General features: G+C 37.2%; 1 protein-coding gene across 3 annotated transcripts in view; it reads left to right on the top strand.

Annotated features, from left to right (window-relative positions):
• The first annotated feature begins 2979 nt into the window (after window positions 1-2979).
• Window positions 2980-21569, top strand: part of LOC120756762 (beta-1,3-galactosyltransferase 2-like) — an 80010-nt gene continuing 61420 nt past the window's right edge. The window contains exon 1 of one of the 3 annotated variants that reach the window (XM_058421824.1): window positions 2980-3084. Coding sequence is in view for 1 of the 3 variants with exons in the window: in XM_058421825.1 (XP_058277808.1) it covers window positions 2997-3084 (88 nt within the window). In the remaining 2 variants the exon portion in view is untranslated. The remainder of the gene's footprint in view (window positions 3085-21569) is intronic. The other 2 variants (XM_058421825.1, XM_058421822.1) reach the window with 2 other exon arrangements.

The raw sequence follows: 21569 nt of genomic DNA, 5'->3' as shown, positions 1-21569 counted from the left end.
GGTAGAGCGCATGCTTTCCTCAAAACACATGTAGTGAACCCTGAAGGAGGAAGAAAATACAAGCAGATATATAATGGTTAGGTATGCCCATAACAGAGCACCAATTTTATCAAATTGTACGGTAGTTTCATTCCCTGCATTGCTGTGCACTTGACATTGAGAGGAGATAAAACATCATTTACTTGTTGCCTCAGGCAAATTCATCTAAGCACCGTATCAAGTAAAAATTCAGTACAATATTGCTGTTCATGTGTTTAAAATGTGATGGAATATATTCACCGCTCAGAGTTCCTGTGTGACAGACGAAGTCAACTCAACATTTTCTGTGAAGCTGATGATGCACTGCAAGCATCCATTTCAACAAGCAAGAATTACGGCATACAACATTTTCCCATCCTGTTGAGGCTTTTTCATTTAATATTTACCTATTTCAGTGTATGGATTTTCCTTGATTTTGCCCAGGAGGGGGAAAAATATTTCCACAGTAACTAATGGCTGCTGGTTTTTGTAATTCTACTCAAACTGATGTTTTCTTCAGATTGAAGTAACAAGAAGGACAGGTATTGACAATAGCTACTGGAAAGTAAGACTACGAAAAAGGCAGAAATACGAAGAGAAATAGCACTGATCAAATGAGATCACCTGTTTCTTTCAGGAACAGAGCTAGATTCTAGGGAGTTATGAAAGATGTTCATAAGAATTTTGGGTGTGACCAAGAAAACTTGGCCAAAGTAGGGAGGCAGATGAACTGGTTTGGTTTGGGGAAATAATCCCTCTGAAGTACTGGAATTAGTGGGGGAGATGGGATGTTGTGAACATTGGGGTAAATCTGAGAATAATTTTATGGTTAGAAAATCATTTTCTCATTGTAGTTTTGTCAAGGTTAGGGCGTGTTTCCCTGGCAATGAAAAATATGGTTGCAACCAAAAGGGCAATTTTCACTTTTTTAACTTCTGATGAAATGCTCAACCTCAATTTTCTTAATATCTCTACACAGAAAATAACAAAACAATATAAGTTACCTTGAAGTTGGCTGTTCCCAATGTTCTTAGATTCTCAACTTTCATTTGGGCTATACCACTCTGGGACAATTCATTTAGATCACCAAATACAGTAGCCTGCTCTCTTCTTTCTTCTGCCATAGCACTTTCCAGACTAATTAAACTAAAGATTTGTGAGGGGATAGCTGTTTGTGCTGGTTTTGTGTTAATTGATTTTTGGTGAGGAGGGAAGGAGCCAGCCACGGAAGTGGTTTCCTAAGAGAAGCTGCTAGCAGCTTCCTCCGTGCCTGGCAAAACCGACAGCGGCCAGCTCTGAGAATTGGCGCATTGTGAAACCACTAAGGAAGCTGAATGCACCTCTGTGAACACACATGTTAAAGATGAACAATCCCATGGAATCTCTCTCTTGCTTCAGGCCTTGAACAGGTAATCAGCTGTACTTCACAAGTGGGAGGTGCTGGTTTGTAATCTGAGGATGAATCCATGGCAGAGATTCCAGATCAGCTTCAGCACAGGAAGGCAACTTTGGCAGGCAAGGGATCCCTTGGGGACACTGATCCCTTGGTGGCTGCTGCCATGCATTGAGGAGTCCTGAGGGTTTTCTACCTTGTAAGAAAGACCCTTTGAAGGGGGTTGGTCCACTTAGGTGTCATTTAGGCAAGGAACTCTAATAATAAACAGGAGAGTTCCCTTTCCGGCTTGCGGTACCCAGTGTGTTTTTCACTATGACTTAGATGCAAGAAAGCAATATAGACACCAAGGTAAAGATGCATTTTTCTGTAGTTTATAGTGATTCACGTTTTAAAATGGTGAAAAGACTAGTAAATGAGGGGAATCAGCTGATAGAGACTGCGGGACAAAAGTGCTTAGCAGTATTTCTAGAGTAAGGACAAGGGTGTCAGCAATGTCATTGAGTCATTAAAAAAAATTGCCGCCTTTAATATCAGGGTGTGGGGAAACATGTAAATATACGACTCTAGAATATGATCAGAACCATTGGATTGATAATTCATTTTTTATTCACCAAAGAACATTAATTTCTCTTTTGCAAGGAAAAGCAAGACCTGTTAGTATTGGAAAAACACTAGGGATTATTGAAGTAATGAGAAAAAAATCCTCCTTTTAATCACAAAATCCTCGTTCCTGTAAGAAAAGTCCTTAATGCTGCACAGATCATAATACCTTATCTCTCTTATCGGCAGTGCTGGAACTTTGTGGTCATTGACAGGAAAAGGACTTCCAACACATCTTTATGTTCAAATTAGTATGCCTCAGATCAGCTTGCATACAACCAGCACTGATTCACCCTATCTTTCCCAATCCTGCCTGATTTTTTTTTCTGTTGCTGCTTCTACTGCTCAGCTTAGGAGTATCTTTTGGTCTTTTAAATAATTAGTTTTCTTCAAAAGGTGAACTGTGAATCCAAGGCCCAAAACTCAGGGATTGTTTTCATACCTTGCAGGAGTAAATTTAAAGAAGATTTCTTTGTTACCCATGTACCCTGAATAATGCTCAAGTACAATGAGATCTAAATTAAAATAAGCAGAAGGGAAATAAACATACCTTTGAAATGGAATATATTAATTTGATAACAGTAAATGTCATTTCTAAAGATGTATTTGCAGCAGCCTGAAGAAGGTATCTTTCAAAGGGATCTGGCTACCTTATGTTTGTATTTTTTTCAAAAATAGTATTAATATTGACTTCAAAAGTAGTTTTGATATATTGAGGATATTTAGCTATGAAAACAAATATATATATGTGTGTGTGTATGTATATATATGTATGGGAAGTCAGAGCTAGTGCTGAAGGCAACCTTGCCCCTGATATATTGCAGCTGTGTTAATTACAGAGGGTGGGAACAGCCCTGCCCTCCCAGCTGTGGGTGTGATTAAAGAGTGAGTTAGCTGCTAGGGGCCAGCTGGGGTCTGCTGGCGGTGCTGTGAGGAGGAAGGGACAGGAGGTTGTGTGAGGGACAGACAGGGTCAGGTGGCCATGCTAGGGACAGGAAGGAGCAAGCCAGAACTGCAGAAGGAGGAGAGAAGGAGAGAAACAGCTGCCCATGGGAGGCTGCATAGAAAAGGTATGAGAGACTTTTAGTTAACAAGGTGCTGATGCTTGAAACCTTGTTTGGTGTCAGTTGTATCTCTTCTGTTAAAGCTCAGGGAGGTTATACCTAATCACCTTTTGTATTTTGTTTGTAGATGTGGTTTGAATAATTATTTTTCTTAATAGAAGCAAGCTTTAGCAAATAGGAAGAGAGAAAAGTACTTTCTTTTCTTGTATTTTAGTTTTGTGAGCCGGTTGTTGAAATGCGTTTGTGATCTACAGCATTTGTTGTGGTGGGAAATATTTTATATGAAATGCAAAACACAAAAGTCTCATTATTTTTGAAGCACTCTCAGTGCAGTTCTTAAAGAAGAACCATGGAGGCATAAAGGTTGTCTTTGCATCAAGGTCACTACAGCTACTCTGTGTGAAGGGAAACTTTAGAGAGTCTGTTGACACTGGGAACCTACTAAAGATGTGGTCCAGGAAAGAGGGCAATTGAAAACTGATTTGAAGGCAAAAAAGCAATGAAAGAGAACTCGGATGTGAAGAGTAATAAAGGATTAAATAGAAAATGAATGCTTTACAATTGAACTTCCACAGGAGATGCATAGAAGATTGTGATGAAAGTGGGGTGAGAGAGACTCTGTCAGGATAAAGCAGAGGAACAAGAGTGTTTTTGGAGCCTAGAGTATTTTTGGAGTAAGGACAGAAGAAAAATTATATTTTGAGGGCTTTGGATAATCAGCAGGTGATGGGGATTTTAGTTGGTTGGCTTTGAGGCTGAAAATTCCTGTGTTGCTCAGTCATCATTCCTTGTATCTTAAGCAACGATTTAATGTTATCCCTTTTCTAATATGTCTTCAGACATGTTCAGTCATTTTATTCTGAAAAGAGACTACTAAAATTTTGTTTTGCTCATGGTTTCATCTTGTGTAATATTCAAAGTAGATATGTTCCTGACTGGTACACCCATTTTGTAGCTAAGTTGAAATCAGGTGACGAGCCACAGCTGATTTCAACTGAATGCCTCAGGAGGAAGTGAGCAAGGCAAATAAAAGGATATTGATATGAAAAGTGGCAGTTTAACTGCAAGGGGAAAAATGAGAAGGGTATATTTGCCTTTAATATCTGAAAAGCAAGTTTTAATTTACCTGTTTAATGTTCTTGGGGTTCTTTTGGCCTTATTTAATGTCTCCAGATTTCAGAAAGGCAACTTTCAGAGCATTCAATCCTGGAAGAAGGAAGGTACTGTACTTAGGTTTGGTTCATAAATCTCTGATGAAGAAATATTCTTCAAATGATTAGGAACAAAAAAAGAGAGTTGGAATTGGGGGTTTGGGTGCTTTTTTTCTCCTTCGAAAATGATAATAAATAACTAATGCAGAAAAATACTAATTTCTCAAATAGTTTCTATGTAGGTATGGTAATGGAAATATTTTTTTATTGGATTTTCCTGTTTTGTAAATTCTTTATTTTCTTCATGTTCTTAAAATTCCAGGGTACTCCTGAGAATTAAGTTACAACATCTTAATAAACAAAGAGCATCTGTGACCCAGAAATGATTATAACAAAGAATCTAAGATAATATTTCTTTAAATTATTCATTGTACAGTGAATATTTTACTAATATTTTCTTAATCTATGAGTATTCAGTCTATTACTCCTAGTTTCTATAAATATATTCATTAATTCATGAGGCAATTTGGACAAACATCAGTATAAGATACCCCTGTTACCATTTTCCTCAGCCATCAGTTACCTGTGGCACAAAACTGGGCAGCTGAATCAGGGGATATTGTTCATATAAGCTAAGTAAAAGGCTGATTAGATTTTTAGGAGAATAAAAAAAAAGCCCATGTGTTACATTTAGCAGAGAATTTCCAGATTATGTTATTTATTTGGATAACTGAAAATATTTAAGATGGGAAATTTTTTCAGCTACTGAACAAGACAGTAGTTTTATAGCAAATGCTCTGTTCCCACAATGGTATGCAGCTACGTCTACTGAAGATATTGTTAAAATTGTACTACTTTTCACTAATGAAATCAAAAGTTTAAAAATATCCTGCAACTAATCTCTGCTATCAGCTGAGGAAGGTTAGAAGGTTTTTCCACTGCTTTCTGTTGCCAAGTTTTTTATGCAGTTGTCTGTGAGTGCTATTTCACAATCACTCGGGTGCTGTTCCCTCTGCAGTGGATAATGGTGGATAGCCCAGTTTTCTGCTAAGTTTTCAAGCCAGAGGCAGGAGCAAGGTTGGACTTGCAGGATGTCTTGCTGAAAATAGGATATTTTGCATTGTAAAAAGTGCACTCAAAACAGAGTACTTTGCACAAAGCCGGGAAAGGAAGAGAGGTTTCCAGTAGGCTTCTCTTAAGGAAAAGGGGATTTCTTAGAGGTAAAATTTGAATACATTTATACATATATATTTATATATTTGGAATTTAAATCAATTGTATAAAGATAGACATCTGACCAGGAAACAATGACAAAATATATTGGATTCCATCACAGTGCAGGATTCTTTTTCGCTCTGAAGCAAATCTGTGTTCATCATCATTCAATTTGCTGCTATTTTATTCATGAAAAATAGTAGTGTCTTATGATGAGTCTCAACATTTTGCTGGCTGCACTCTCTGCGTGTCCGCATAATCAGGCAGAGTAGTTACTGAGTGTGCCTAAGCAGATGGAACATTAAAATAATTGCGAGGTTTTGTTGCACATGATTGTAGAAAAAAGGACTCAAATGGACATAAAATCTGATGTGGCTGTAGAGCATTCTACATGGGGCTGAACTTCTTTCTTGGACTGTTATCTCTGGAAGCCTTTAGAGGGTTTTGAGTGATACATTCAGTGCTATAGCGGCTTAAAAATATTTTTTTGTTATTATTATTTTCTAGTAGCTTTCTGCTCCATTCAAAGGCTTGCCTTCTGTGAGTTCTCTCAAAATATATTCTATTTAAAAACAAAAAATGCTACAGTTTTGGCTAAACTGTGGATGCTAGTATTGGTACAAGTTCTCTGCAGCCTGTCTGACCACAGGTGGTTCATATTTGCTCACCTGTCTTGCTTGTGGTGTCTGTGGCTATCACACAGCTGTGTGCTCTGAAGCACTGAAGAGCTTGGAAGAGCCAGAGAGAAAAATTCAGCAACTTCTCCTGTCCTTACAAATGGCCACCAGCTGTATAAACAGATCATCATTTCTGCAAGTAGGACAACCTGAAAGCAAAGATTAAAGTCTGAGTTTGAAGAAGCAGAGGTTCACTAGAGGGGGGGGGGAGGAAAAAAAGCTCAAAAGAGTATATCTTTATCTGGTTTTTTTGTAGTTAGTATTGGAATCATCTGGAAAAGACTCACTCTTGTTGAGAATGCAGATTGTCAAGGATTTTATGTACTGCTTAATTCATGATTCAAAGCTAAGCAACAGTAAGTGCACCATCTGGATAGCTAATGATCTGAGCTCTCTTACATGCTTCCCAGAGTGTATTTTTCTCATTTATGCACCTTTGTCAGTGTTAAATCTGACCAGTCATGTGGTTATTTAGGATTTCATTTTGGTGAGGAATATTATAGATAATGCTGCTTGCAGCAAATTTGATGCTGTGTCTCTTCCATGCACTTTTAACACTTCAGTTTGTGACACTCTAGGTTTTCTAAGGTATTCCAAAAAGTATTGTGAAAATAACTGGGCAACCTATGACTCTTTTGTTGAAAGTAATGGAAATGAGCCATGAGGATTCTGGTGCTGGCTTATGATCCATTGTGTTATGTTCACTTAGTTCAGTTGCAGCGATCTCTCTCTAATTCTCCAGGAGGAAGGGAGAGCTTGTAAATGAGTGAGCACAGCATGCAGAGCATGATGAATTCTGACAGGTTTTCCTTGGCTGGTGGCAGGTTAAACTGGTCTCTCAGCAATGAGAAACAATGCAAGCAGCACAAGTGCCACCCTGAGGAGGTGGGGAGTGTGTAAAGCACAGGTGGAGGAGGAAAAGGTGGCATCTTTACCAGTGCATAAAATAGATCTGGAAGATGAGGTCCATGACTTCTGGATGCTGCATCCATGGCTTTTTGACATTCACAGCTTAAAGTTCCTGAGAAAATCAACCAAAGCGTGCAGAGAAATTGATTGGAACCACAGGTAGAAATTAGTGTGAGGACTTAGGTTCAAGGATTGTCCCAGAGTCAGTTCACATTTAAAGACTTCCTGAAAATGGAATTCTGAAAGCAGGAGTTTTATTTATTTTGCATAGAGAATTTTGTTCTGAGCTGACCTGAGCAAGCCACTGACAGAGTCATTTGGGGAGTCTCTTTTAACTTTCCTTGATTTTAATTTGAGGACTATTTGTGATCTGTTTGTGAGGCATTTTGGCTGCTGTGCAGACATGGAGAATTTCTCATATACAGACTTATTGCACATTACTTGTACACATGGGATTCTGTTGGTCTTTGCTGATTATATGTTTGTGTGTTGCAAACTTTCCTCAATCTCTGCAATGCTTTTACTTGTGTAGTGGATCAGTCTCATAATTCAGGAATTTATGCACCTGAGGATTCAAGAGAATTTAATAGAGAGAAAGGTCTGAGAGTTTGTGTAGTTTTAGCTGGCAGGAAAGCAGCTTGCTCTGTCATTTCAGACCATTAAATAATTTGGATGTTACCTCCGTAGACACTCAAATGGTTTGGATCTGAAAGACTGGAAAAATAAAAGACTCCCTCTGCCTACCAAGAGTAATTTGCTTAGTCTCAACTAAGCCAACTTCATTCAACATTTGAGCTCTCTTTTTATTGTCTGGAAAGAGTCACACATGGAATAATGGATTATCACGGTTTAAAAAAGTAATTCTTTAGCCAACTATCCTTTTACAAAGTGAATACCCTGAATTTGAAACATCAAAGGGTACCTAGTACTTTCAGCATTAATTACTGTTATAGTTTACAGGTCAATAGTTTTCTAGCAGTATCTGATTGGTAAATTGGTAAATATTTATTTCATCTCCTATATCTGTGAACATCATTAAAAAATATGTAAGACCATGAAACATGGAGGGTGTTGTGGAATGAGAGTCTCTCACTGTGTACTGGGCAGTATATATATATATGTACATATACACAGCATTCTGAAGCGTGCCACACCACAGTGAAAAGTCAAGTTTACTTTATGAAAGCCTGAAATGCTGTATCATTTTAGATATTGGAATAGAATTAAATACTATCAAATGTGATCCCCTTAGTTCTGACAGCAAAAATTTGGGTTGTTGGTTAACTGGACAAAACAGATGGTGATTGAGTGTGTCAGCCTTATGTGAGATTTAAACTACTTAGTCATTTTTGTAGCTTGTGTAGTTGGCCTTGCAGGTCTCTGAGGGGAATAGCTAAATCAAAGCCAGACTGAATGAAGTCCATGGAAATATTCTTGTATTGCTGCCATCCCAGACTTGTATAAAAGATAGTTTTATAAGCAAGCTTTCCCCCGGCTCTGAAGAGAGAGAAGCATTGTCCAAACCTGTGTGGATGACCTTGCTTTTCCAATTAAAACCGGTTGTCTTTGTTTGTCCAAACCATTTGACAGCCAGCCTGAGACATCCGCTGCTTTGAATGATTCTTATACTAGTTCCCCTTTGCCTTTAATGTGAAAAAACCTGTCAAAGCTGTTCAAAATAGTAAGTGCTCTTAGAATCGCTGATAAAGATTTCTTTCCACCTAATGGTGTATGCTGTGCAGGCTTAAGCTTGTGAGTGAGGAGATTGCGCGGTGCCATGAGTTACTGAAAGCAGGAACCAGGATCAGGGAAGGGAGGCTATCAGCAGACAGGACAATAGTTTATGTGGCAGACAAGGAGGATGTGGATGTGTACATACATTAAATATATATATGAACAACTGCAAGATTGTTTGGGGTTTTGTTTGGTTTTGGGTTTTTTATGTTAACATGTTCTTGTGTTCCTCCTTTCCTTCTCAGGACCCTCTCCTCCTAGCTAAGTGGCCTTACATAAGTTCAGGATTGAAAACTATCCCAGCCAAGGATCATCATGTCCTCTATACAGCTGTATTCAGGGTTGGCCTTGCCCTTTAGCTTTTAATTTATTTAAATAATTTAATTTATTTAAATAATTTAGCTTTTAATTTATTTAATTTAAAGGTATACATTTAATTCCTTTGTCAAATCTGTACTTCACTACTAATGGGTCTAATTCTCAATTCTTTTGATTAACAAATCAAATCTGTCAGTGATGTCATTATCTCTACTTTGCCTTGCACTTAATAACAAATAATCCTAATTAGTAGCTAAATATTTTTAATTAATGGATGTATAGCCTTTGATTTTGGGTTTTTTTATTTTTTCCTCACCATTTGTGAGCTTTCCTGTGAGGCAGATCATTCTTACCTCTGAGCACACCTACAACTCCTTTATTCTTATCACACACTTAAATTTTCTGTGTTCACATTTCTGCAGACACAGAAATCCAAATAGAGGCCAAAGAAATCAAGCAGATGTTGCAGATGCATTAGATTTGAAAAGTATTCCTAGCAAGGATGCAACTGCTGTACCCCTTTTACTAATAAGTACATTTGGAACCCATCATGGGTTTGTCTCAGCAATATGATTTTTCTTGAAAGAACTACAGCAACTGAATTGTCAATTCCTTGTTCATCTAGGTATGGAACATGGTATATGAGCACCATGTGACCCAGCATCTAAAATATAAAACATGTCTTGAGGCCAAGAATAAAAGCAAAGTAGACTGCAGAAAAAAAGTAGCAGGATTGTATTCGTGGGGTAAATATTACCCTAAAATATGTCCTGATTCCTCACTGGACAGCTCTGACACCAACTGAATTTGGGGCAACAGACACATGCAATTGATTGAAGTGGTGACATACTGAAAACCTAAATTAATTTTGTGATGGTGAAACACGTAGATCGAATTTCTTCAAATGGTGGCGTTCTGATTATGTTCAAACTGCCAGTACATTTTAGCAGTGTTTTCTGTTGTATTTCTGAGCTGCATTCTTCTTTTTGGTGTTGTGTTTATTCCAGAGAAAACTGCTCTAGATTGAGAAGAGGCTTCTTAGGATGCAAAGGCCTGTTGACAGAGGGTAACAGGAGATAGGATGCCGCTCCTGAATAAATCTTGGTAAAATTACTCCAAGGGTCTTAGCAGCCTGATTCAAATGACATGTGAACCATTTGAAATGCCTCCATGAAGTAATTAATGGATTCTGTTGGTTGTGCACTTAGTGAATAGTGCCGTAAGTTTGATTTGCTGTTTTCTGTTGGATGTTTTGGAATGATCTGTGGGGTAAAGACAAATGGAAACACTAAAGGTGGTCTAGAGCATGTCTTAATTTAATGAAATAAGCATAATTTAGTAAATGGAAAAGTTCTGCTGTTTGATAAAACTGACAGTTATTGGAGTAAAGCCATTCAGTTGGGAAAAATCAAATAGTCTATGGTTGCCTCCAGCATTTTTTGTACTGAATTGAAATGGTTCCTCAGAAAATTGTGAAATATATTAATGCATAGAAATGACCACACACAGAAACTGTTTCCCTTGGCATGCTGTTTACAGCCTGAGAAAAAAAGCAAATAATGAGTTTGGTGAGCTAAGTGAACATCTGTATTTTAAATATTGCTAGTTTTGTAATTTTTTTTCACCTGCCACATTCCTTTGTTGCTTAAGAGAAAACAGAAATGAAATACTAATTAGGGGGCTAGTGAATATTTATGTGTACTATTTTTTTCCTTTTAAATCAGCTTTGTAGTTTTTTCTTTCAAGTGTGACACTTTTTCAGAGTGCCTTCTATTGTTTATTCACTAAATAAGTATGGGTGGGAGTTTTTTGACAGTACCTGGCTTAAAAACATGTGTTGTCCTAATGAGCCTCTTAAGCCTTCTTTTATTAGAAGATATTTTATCCTCTGATGGATAGTTGAAGGATCTTAAAACAAACAAAAAAGATCCCAAATCTATATGAGAAATTTGTAAGAAATTCTGTAGTGACAAAGGAAGGGCAACACATTTGGATGAGGTTAATCAACTTCACAGACACAGGGTGGGAAAGAACAACCTAGATAGTTCCGTGTGGGTTTTGGACTCTTCTCAGTAAGAAAAGCCTAAAACATCATAGCAGCTATCACAATGAAAAGAGAGGATAACAGTTTCCATAGTAGTGCAATAGCTGAATTTTGTGTTAATATTTTCATTACAAAACCTGTTTTAAAGATATATTCAGCCATGAAAATATCTTCTACATGCCCTCAGCCTAATAGTATTTAAATTAAAAAATACTAAAAATATCCGTTTAGCAGTATTGAATGTTGTTTCTATAAAGCCACAACAATAATCAAAAGCTCTATTGTAGTATGCACTCAGTGATGTTCCAACATGACTTTGTTAGAGGTTTAATAGTCTGTGAAATAATCTGCTTGGAAGAATGGGGTTCATAGAATTATCCATTTCTGTGCATTCCCGTGGACAAGTGGATTTTTTTGTGCACACTGGCTGCTGAATGAGACTCGTGCAGTATGACAGTAGGAAGGAAGCTGCTGACAGACACACCAAGGTGCAGAAATGAGCTGCTGAGGATCTTGTTCTCTTTAACCTGGGTGGGTGGGAAAATGGAAGAACATCAGCACAGCTTAGAAAGGGCCTAAAACTGCTTTGAGCATTTGGGCCTTCTAATTTTGGTAGTTTGTGATACGTGCCAGAGACGCACAGGTCAGGTTCTGGGGGCTTTCCTCCGTGCCTCCTTTATGAATGAAAGGGAAAAGGGGCCATTCCTCCTTTGATGGAGGCCATTCCTCCTTTCAGATGAAGGGTGATCAGTGTCTATCTCCATTCTGATGTACAGAACTGTGACAGGCAGGGTTGGGGTTATGGTGACCAATAATCACTTTCGAATGCAAGGTAAAATATTAGCATTGACTAATATTCTTATCAGCAATCAAAAAAATTAATTTGAAATAAGGAGGGCTGTTCTTGCCTGATATAGCAGTTATTGCTTGTTTTTAAACTGTGGGATGGGAAAGTTGCAAGTTTTTCTTTAAGAAACAGAAAAAAATAGTGGTGTTGATTCAGTAAATATATTTTGTAGTTGCTGCTTGGCATTTCTCATTGTACCATTGGTACTGGAAATCTTTAATGTTAGCTTTTCCCATTAATTTCTTAAGATATATTTCTGAAGTATTGAAAGCACAGTTTAAGAGACTGGAATCCCAGGACATCTTCATGTATTTTGTCTCACATTAGGACACAGTCTCATATTAAAAGTGACAATTAATGTGGGATTTAACTATTAATTTGCAATCTGCTGCATTAAAAGATCAAGATCAACCACTCTTTTGGTTTTGTTCTGTTTAAAAGGGTGATTATTATTTTTTTTTCCTGCCTACCTTCAATTACATTTTTTTAAACTGAAAATGGAGCTTGAGGATGAACCAAAGTTATTTTTTAGTGGAACCAAATGGTCTGAGATGATAGATACAGTTACACCTTGTATAGTGGAGTTTCACAATTCCCAAAATCTTATCTTTGCAATACAGGGGAATTCAAATTAATTGGCAGAGTTTGAAAAACAAATCCTCAGTATTTTTATCAGCTTGCAGAAGCAAATTTGCAAAAAATACTGGATATGTCACAAAAACCTATTTTGAACAGTGCACAAAAATATTAATTCATACATTTAAATTTAGTCCGACAGATTTTTTTTACGTCAACGATCATATCTAGTACTTTGCACGACCATGCTGAGCAACTAGAGAATGTTTTAAGCTGTTATGTGCAGTTGCATAATATCTTATTGTGACAAAAATAATTATGTTCTACTGTTAAAAAAAGGACTGGAAAGGTGAGTGGTCCTAGTGATAAGATTAAACTGAAAAAGCAAGAAATGTTATAAGCTAAATAATAGTGTTATGCTGTAAAGCACACAGTGTATCCTACAAAATCCTAGGAATACTCCCTGGAAGAAATCAATGACTCTTGAATTATAATCCAGGAAATAATTTAAAATTTGGATGCTTTGGGTTAAGGTTTGGAGGTGTTACAGCTATGGGTAGTTCCTATCGCAATTTTTCTGGTTTCTTTCCACAGGCAGAAAGCCAGGTTTGAGTAAGTCTGTTGGAATGCATTTTTAACTCATGAAAGCAGCATTAAAAGTCACCATGAAGAACTAAATAAACATAGCTTGACTTTCAGTGGGATATATAAATAGAAGCTTTGATGGTCATCATATCTGAACCTCAAGTTCTTTCACTGAAGTGTTTGTAGTGTCCGATGTATAAATTCCCAACAACCTTGGCAGAGGCAAGTGGGGAAATCTGAGCAGGGCAGCCTTGGTCTGCTGTGGGTCCCTGCTTAATTATAGCTCCTAATGAGGATCCCCCACACTGGTTGGTAGGATGTGATAGAGTCTTTTAAAAGTTTGGAATCACACCCTGGGTTGCTGTCACTCCCCGGGGGGACTGAGGGTTTGCGTTAGAACCCTGCAGTTTGAAAGGTTTTATCCATGAATAATCCATCCTTGTCAGACAACAACACGGAGCAAAAGCAAAATGTTGTAAAACTGACTTTAAACCAGACAGGAGCAGCATTATGTGGAGCTGCTGTGCATGTGCTACATCAGCCATGGAGGCCATGTAGAGTGCAGGGTAGAATCAACTCTTCTTCAGGGCAAACTCCCAAGCTTTTTTCTTTCATTGGGTGGTTTTGCTTTGGTTGCCTTAGTTTGGTGGTGTTTTTTGGTTTGTTTCTTTTTTTGGTGGTAGTTATTGCTAATGCTATTGTAGTGCAATACTTATCTCCTTAACCCATGTTCCTCAGTCTATCTTGGTAGTTTAGTTCATCTTAATTTTTTTAAAACAAGTTTATGGATGCCCACTGAGATGCAGTCCTCCCCCGTGAGTCCTTATAAACTCTTACCCTCACAAATAACAATATTGTTTTTTTGCTTTGCTTATGCCAATAAACCTTATCTTATTTTTTTTTAATTTTGCGAAAAATCTGTATCAATTTTTCCTATCTTTTCCCTCAGAAGCTCCTTTCATGCTGATTAAGACCTTGAGATTTTAAACTGTGATGCATTTTTTCATGATGAAGAAGTGTATATTCTCTGTTGATCGCCTTCTTTCTTTGCTGGCAGTTATCAGTAACTGTGGGCTGTTCCCATGAGACGGGGGATTTAGGCTGATAAGAAAAGCTGGTGCTGTAATACTTGCTTAGCTCTTGAAAATAAATGAAGAAAAATTTCAATCACTTCTGTGCTGAAGAGATTCTGTATTCATGTGTATTAATAAAATTGAAAATCAAAAAACATTAAAGCTACTAGGTTTTGTTTTCAGGGTAGGAAAAAAACACTTGAAACTGCATTAGTAGTTATGCAAATCTGAAAGTTTCTTCAGGATGGTGAGCTAATACTAATTTTTCTAGAATGTACAACAAATTCTGTGGAGAAAAGTAACACATTCATTTTCCTGACCAACCAAAAGACTGTTTGGTCATCACACTTGAGAGGAACAGTTCTAAGTTATCTTATCCTTGGCACCATTTTTCTCATTGTGGGCAGTGTCATTTTACCTCACTCCCATCTCTCTGCTCCACAGCGACCCCATAACGATGAAGTTCCACACTGAGGATGATGCTGTGAGCAGTTATTATCCAGGGTCCAGTCGTGTAGCCCTTTGAACATATGGAGCTTTCTTTGCTTCGTGACCAGACTCTCCAGGCTGGTCTCAGTGCAGTTCTCAGGGGAGAGGTGTCTGCAGCTTGGAAATAGCAGTGATAGGGCTTAATAAGCTATCACAACAAATAAAAGTGTTCTTCTTCAGCAAGAAGACTTTATTTAAGACAGATGATGTATTGATTAGTTTGTAGAAACTCAGATGCAATCTTATGATTGTGCTTGATTTGTCCTTTAACTAGGCTTTTTAATTTCCATTTGGGTTTTTCTCATTCCTCTGCAATAACTTTCAGTTTAACCTCTTAATTGGCAGTTGCTTTGCATTTTCAGGACTCAAGAACTTTAAATTAGATAGTGTATGAAACTTTTTAAGATTCTTGTTTTCATGTCATGTGTGAAAGGTGTCTCTTAAAAATGTCTTTCCTTGAAATAAAATTGATTATGAGTATACTCCTCCCCCTACATACACCAACACTAAAATGCGGCATAAACTATTTATATGCCATTGTTCAATGCCTTTAACACCTTGATGGAGGAAAAAAGCACAGGCACAATAATTTTAAAGGTTTTGTGCATATACTTCTCCCCATTTTAGTGATGTGATTCAGTATAGTCTCTACAAATAGTTGCTGGATGTGTGCAATGCTTTGTTCATAATTTTGTGTGTGTATTCAGAAGCACATCTCAGTATTAGTCTGCGACAGATGTCCTCTACAAACAGAAATAGTTTTCTGATTTTAAAGACCATCTCAAATTCATGTGCGAAATATTTTTGATTATTGCTATTATTGTTTAGTGCTCTCAATTTAATTGTTCTGTAGCTTTCCTACTTCAAAAACTGAAATTACTCATACTTTTACGTAAGTGTTCTTATTAAAATCAGTGGGACTTTGAAGATCAAGCTTTTAATTTCTAATGTGTAGAGTAATCAGGTGTGTGATTAAATGTTTGGAAGATGAAATATTGCAATATAAAAAGCTTATCTTGAAAGGGGCTGAAAGTATAAGTTTTCCTAATAAAAAGTATCATTTTAAAATCCTTTATTTCATCCCCAAAAGCAGAATTTTTCTCCTAAAACCATTGTCTAGAGTCATGTAGAGTTTTGGTGTTAGATACTTGCTTTTAAGCAATGCTTTGAAAGTTTGTCCCTGGAGAGTGAAACTGGAATAAAACCCAGTCTTTGTACTGATCAGAAAACCACTGAGGAAGTCTTCATAATTTTGTACTTTCATTTTGAAATGCACTCTGAACCCAGCAGGGTGGCATCTGTTTCCAGCCAAATTTTCAGAGATGTGTCGTGTCACCTGGAACTGACACCTAAAAGCAAGTTTGTTCTTTGAAGGGACTGTAGAAAAGTTACTCTCTTAAGCAATGTGTTTGAAACTTCTCTATGAGATATTGGAGATCAGTTGAACGGCAGTTTTCATCTCTTATGGCTATACACTTTTGAAAAGGGAAAAAATACCCTTCTTTGAGATGGACAGGAAGGAAGTGTACAGTCACAAGTTTTAAATCTAGAGCCTCGTGTTTAAAACCATACCCTGAGAAGTTGCAGAGCTTTGTCCCTATCCCACCTTATTGGATGTTTTATTTAGTGATTGTCTGATGTGAAATACATTGGAAAAAATTGCTATGAGGGGAACCAAATCACAATGTCCTGTCAAAGGTGGGAGCTCGACCTACTGATGCAAAAGAGTCACGAGTGCCTATATTCACCTACTGTCACAACTGCTGTTGATGCTTACAGAAAATGGAGAATGCTTAGGATACACTCATTATTACCCTTGGAGATGTGTGTTTTTCTACACTTCTGCATTGGGGTATATGCATGAATTAGAGGTACTGAGTCCTATTTATTTTGTAGAGTAGATGTGTGAAACAAACAGCTTTTGCCTTGTTCTTTATCTTCCCTTCCTATCCCCAAACTGTGCAATCCTGAGAAAGATTTGAGCACAAGAAAATGCTTGAGCAATTAAGTAATTCTGGAGCTGTTCACTATGATAGGTTGATAGAACCTTGACAGATCTTAAGTGCTGAGTTACTTGCCCATGTCAACATTTAAAAGTTTCCAAAAGGTACTGAGAAAAATTTAATCTGCCAGCAGATATTTAAGGCACATTTCTCAACTAACTAGTTTAGGTATCTCTATGGCTTAAGCAGGAACTTGCAATTTTGTATTTAAGAGTTTAAATTCACTTTTTAAGTGCTAAAATCCCCTTATTGCTTTTAGCAGAATATCTAGATAAGGGCTTCTGTAATGTCTAGTTCTTACATTTATGCATTAACTGTAAAAGTAGTAAAGCAATGATGACTGCATCCCATTCTGCTGGTTGGATAATTTGTCCTTGAGCTGGAAACTATTGGCTTCTTGCTCTAGTAGAAAAAATAATTTGCTTCATTTTTATGGCCCTTTTTTTTTTTTCCCACCAAACTGTGTTCTATTTGTGAAAGCAGAAATCTTGATAATACAGAAATTTATATTCAGTATGTATGATTTAAAATCCAGGGAGGGGGTTTTCATTTGACTTCTGCTGATTGCTTTTGATCTGGTGCCACTCTTAGAAAACACTAACATTAATCAGGATTACATATTGGCAGCATTGAATTTGATAGGATTAGGCTGGTAATCCTAAAACATAAACTGCCAGTTAGGAGATACAGTGTAATGTACAAATTCTCAGCTGAGGGTGACTGTATCAGGCCAACTGCAACAGCACAGGGCACAGCAATATAAATTAGCTCATAATGAGTTTCATGTTGCTCTGACCAGTTTATTGTCAGTGCCTGAAGTAAATAATTGAAAATGTGCTTTCGGTTAAAGCTTCTCTGTGGTTTGCCTGGGTCCCACTGATAATATCTACAACAGACTCACTTGAATTTCTTGAAAAATGCATTTTAAAATACTCTCCCCCAAAATGCTTTGAGTGTGCAGTGTTCAATTCTGGGCCATCTCTGGGAGTTTTGAGGCTCAGCAGTATCGTTTCTGTAGCTGGCACATAAATGGCTATGGCAATTACTTATAGTAAGAATACCCTGACTTTCTCTTCTGCTCTCTCCACACCCAAACTTCTTTAAGTCAGTTCCTTTAATTATTTTTACTATTTGTTCCACTTGATATGTGATACTTGATGTAGGATTTTTTTTACTCCTATGATGCCATTTTTGGGAGGACAAAAAAAATTACAAAAAATGCATTTCTTGCACTGAATTATTTACACCATTTGTCCTGTTTCTTACCCCCTCTTTTGGTTTTTGGTCCCTGGTGGTTGTTCTCACTCTCAGTGACAAAACAAATGCTGATAGCAAGGAGAAAGCATATTCTCTGTTGCCAGTGCTGAAAAGTAATTACACAGCTAAATCAGCAGAGATGAAAACTACAATGTAAAGAATTCTGAAGAATAAGTAGTTCATTAACTATTTGGAACATTGATTATGTGTAAATGCCAGTTTGGGCTCGCTGAGGTACTGGCAGGCTGTGATTGCAGTCTGATTTATAGCAGTGTAAATCAGGAGTAGCTGTGATGCCGGAGTTGGTGGCACTGCAGGAGTGTAAAACAAATGGAACTCGCGTCTGCGCTTTGGGTTATTCCCAGCTTTACCATTAGTCCCACACGACCACGAGTCAGAGCAATCAAAGCAGGATTCTCTGCAGCTGAGGCTTACAGCCCTGCAGACAGCAGCACTGGCTGCCACAGCTGCGCTTCCTATTGCATCACGATGCTGAGGGTGAGAGTAGACCTGCACCCAAATTTTAGCTATTAGCAAGGTAAAACCAAGAGTAAAGATGTAAAACTGAAGGTACCAGGAAAGTATAGTTTTGAAAGAAAGCTACATTCGATGTGGAGGGATAAATACTAAGGTGTTAAAATATCTTGTTGAAAAGGCAATTGTTTAGAGCTTATGGCTTTTAAACTTTAAGGGCTTACGATGAGAGTCAAGCACAGAAAATTGTGAGGGGACAATTATTTAAATGCTATTCCTGTGATTAATTGTACCAGGCTTAGTAACATCACTTACAGTAGAATAAAGGATAAAAGTAACAAATTCACACACATATCAGTTACATAGAAAAATAGTTATTTGACACCTAGGTAATTTTCCTTTTGTTTTTCTTTATAATTACTGGGTTCCTGTAGCTTCCGGAGCTAAATCCCCCTGAAACAGTGTTTTTTCTCACCTTTCTCACCCTGCCCGATGTCAGAGTTTCTTTTCTTGGCAGGCATTTCTGTATTGCGGTGGTTTTTATGTGTACCATGACTCTCTGGTGGTGTACAAGAGATTGCAGCTTGAACCATGTTAAGTGATTATGAGCTCACTGTATTTAGTTGTTCGTACCCCCTCTCTAGCTTTGGAACTAGAAATACTTTGTTCATGGCAGCGTTTATGGAATTCCTGTTTGGTTAAGTTTTTTTTCAGTTGGAGAAGCTTCTCTTGGTTTGCCTGTGGGGATTCACTGGGTACATAAGCTGTACATAACTCTACATTATCAACACCACCAAAATAAAGATGTGAGATGCTTTCTTTTGAAAGTACATACGACTGTATTTTTGTGCTTAAGTGCAACTTTGTTCTCATTAAAATCAGTAGCAATATTTTTTATTATTAGCTAATAATTTCCTTTTATTGCATGCAGTATGTGCACATGCATGCTCAGTTATAAAGACCATAGGCCTCAGTAGCTGTTTTTACCATCATTGATGACCTGAAGCATCAATGCACCAGTTGACTGCTGAGGGCTCTGTTGGATAACATTCCCTGTCCCAGTGTAGTTAAAGTTTAATGCTTTACTGGATCCAATTCAGCAAGAGTTGTTTCATTGGCTGTGTAGAAGCAGATGATTAATTTGTGTTTTAGATCTTGCTGGTGGTTTTTTTCCTAAGGTTATTTTCAGTATCATTCTATAAAAACAACTTACAGCCTTGAACTCTCACACTTTGTTTGCATTTGTTGAGGAGGTGGAAACGTTAGTGCAAACCTCAGGATTGGAATTCAGTTTCAGAAATTGTTCAAACACATGATGCTTACAACTGCAATTAAAGTTATAACCTGAGATTCCATTAAATACAACAAAAGCCTTTCATTTAACCTCAGCCTACCAGCAAAACTTCTCTTTAGGCTCTTTAGGCTGAACCAATTCCCAGCAGGGCTTATGCTGCTAATTTATGAAGAGTGTCCTTTTGAAACCAGAGTAAAATTTTTGTGCTCATTCACTCATGTCCAATTCCATAACAGTCAGGACTTGAAAAGCTTAAACTAATGAAATTCATGTTATCAATTTAAAAGCAGAAAAATAGAATAAAAATGGAGTAACCTGCAGGCATTACTGGCTCTCCTAGTATTTGTCTTTAGCACTATGAACAGGGAAAAAGAACCTACCTGTATTAAGATTTCTTTTAATTTCTTATCTTCTTGTATCTATAAGTCTCATTTGAGGAAGAAAATTAATTAATTCATGTCATAAAATGCCATAGAAGCATGAATAGTTATAGCACTTGACCACAGAAATTGCAGAGGCTTTTCCAAATTCATTATCTTCATAAACAATATTCTATGAGATATTCAATATTCAGGATACAGTGGAAGTATATCTAATATGCCTGTCTTTGAATACTCTCCATTTATCGTAGTTTTCAAAAAGTTGGCGCAATATGGGTGTCATCTGAAATGAGTATTTTCATCTAAAAGCTCGTATTAAAATTCTTATTAATCTGTCATGGAGAGAAGGGAGGCAGAATAAAAAGTGTTGCAAAAGTGCTGGAATTCTGAAGCTGCCTGGGCTTCTGAGGTCATTTTTATAAGTGCAGGCATTACACATCATCTTCCATACATGGGAAATAACTTTTAGGGTTTTTTTCTTCTTTTCATGTAACTTTGATGTCTATGAATGTTTTGTATGTCTTCTCAATGGTGAGAATAACTTTAGATACCACCATTTAATTTAAAATATTATCATGCTCAATTTCATTTGGCATTGCACTTGTAAAATGCTTTATTTTACTTTAGATAATAGCCTCCAATATTTGATTTTTTATTGGAAGGTTACAGTATTTGATTGTTGTTTTAATGGAGGCTTTGGAAGTCCTCTTTAACATGCTTGTGGATTTACCCAGGAAGTAACTTGTAAACAGTGAAAATTTTCTTTTTGATGTTTGGAATGGTTCCAGAACAAATCAGTGCAGTTTTATGAGTAAGAAATTTTTATTTTAAGTGAAGGGTCTGTAAAGATTTTTTGTATATGGAAATGGAGCCAAATTCTCCACTTGCTGTATGAAGAATTTAGAAAATCCTCATCTCCTGAAATAACTGTGAATTTGTCATTAAAATATGTGTAGTGGAAGCTCACCTGCCCTGTAGAACATGATAATATTTGCACAATCCTCGAGATAAAGCTTCCCTTGGTGGGCCTTGTGAACAAAGAAACAAACATAAAAAGAAAATTCCATTTAATGAGCCTTAAGTTTGTGGGTTTTTTGTTGTTGTGGGGGTTTGTTTTGTTTTGTGGTTTTTTTTTTTTAAAGAAAACTATAAAATGGGAACTACATCTGCAAATCCTTGTTGACTGCTGGCATGGTACTGATTCCTTAGACCTGTGAGTTCTCAGTCTGTAACAATATCAGATTGCCAGGCCAACTTTCTTCTTGCCTTTCATTCTTTTGGTTTGTCTGGGCCTGTGAAGATTGGGGAATTCTCCCTGTTTAGAACCTTGTTTATTTTGAGAAGACTTTAGTCAGGTGTCTCTTGCCCTCTCATTTTGTAGAATGAAGTGAGTTGTCTCTGTTGTGCCATAATGCTGCCTGCTGCTCCAAGTGATACATTAAGGCTTTTCTTTCGGTTTGTTTTG

This window comes from Hirundo rustica, chromosome 9, assembly GCF_015227805.2.
Source record: "Hirundo rustica isolate bHirRus1 chromosome 9, bHirRus1.pri.v3, whole genome shotgun sequence".
In the NCBI taxonomy this organism is placed as follows: domain Eukaryota; kingdom Metazoa; phylum Chordata; class Aves; order Passeriformes; family Hirundinidae; genus Hirundo; species Hirundo rustica.
This window is presented reverse-complemented; position numbering and strand designations above follow the sequence as displayed.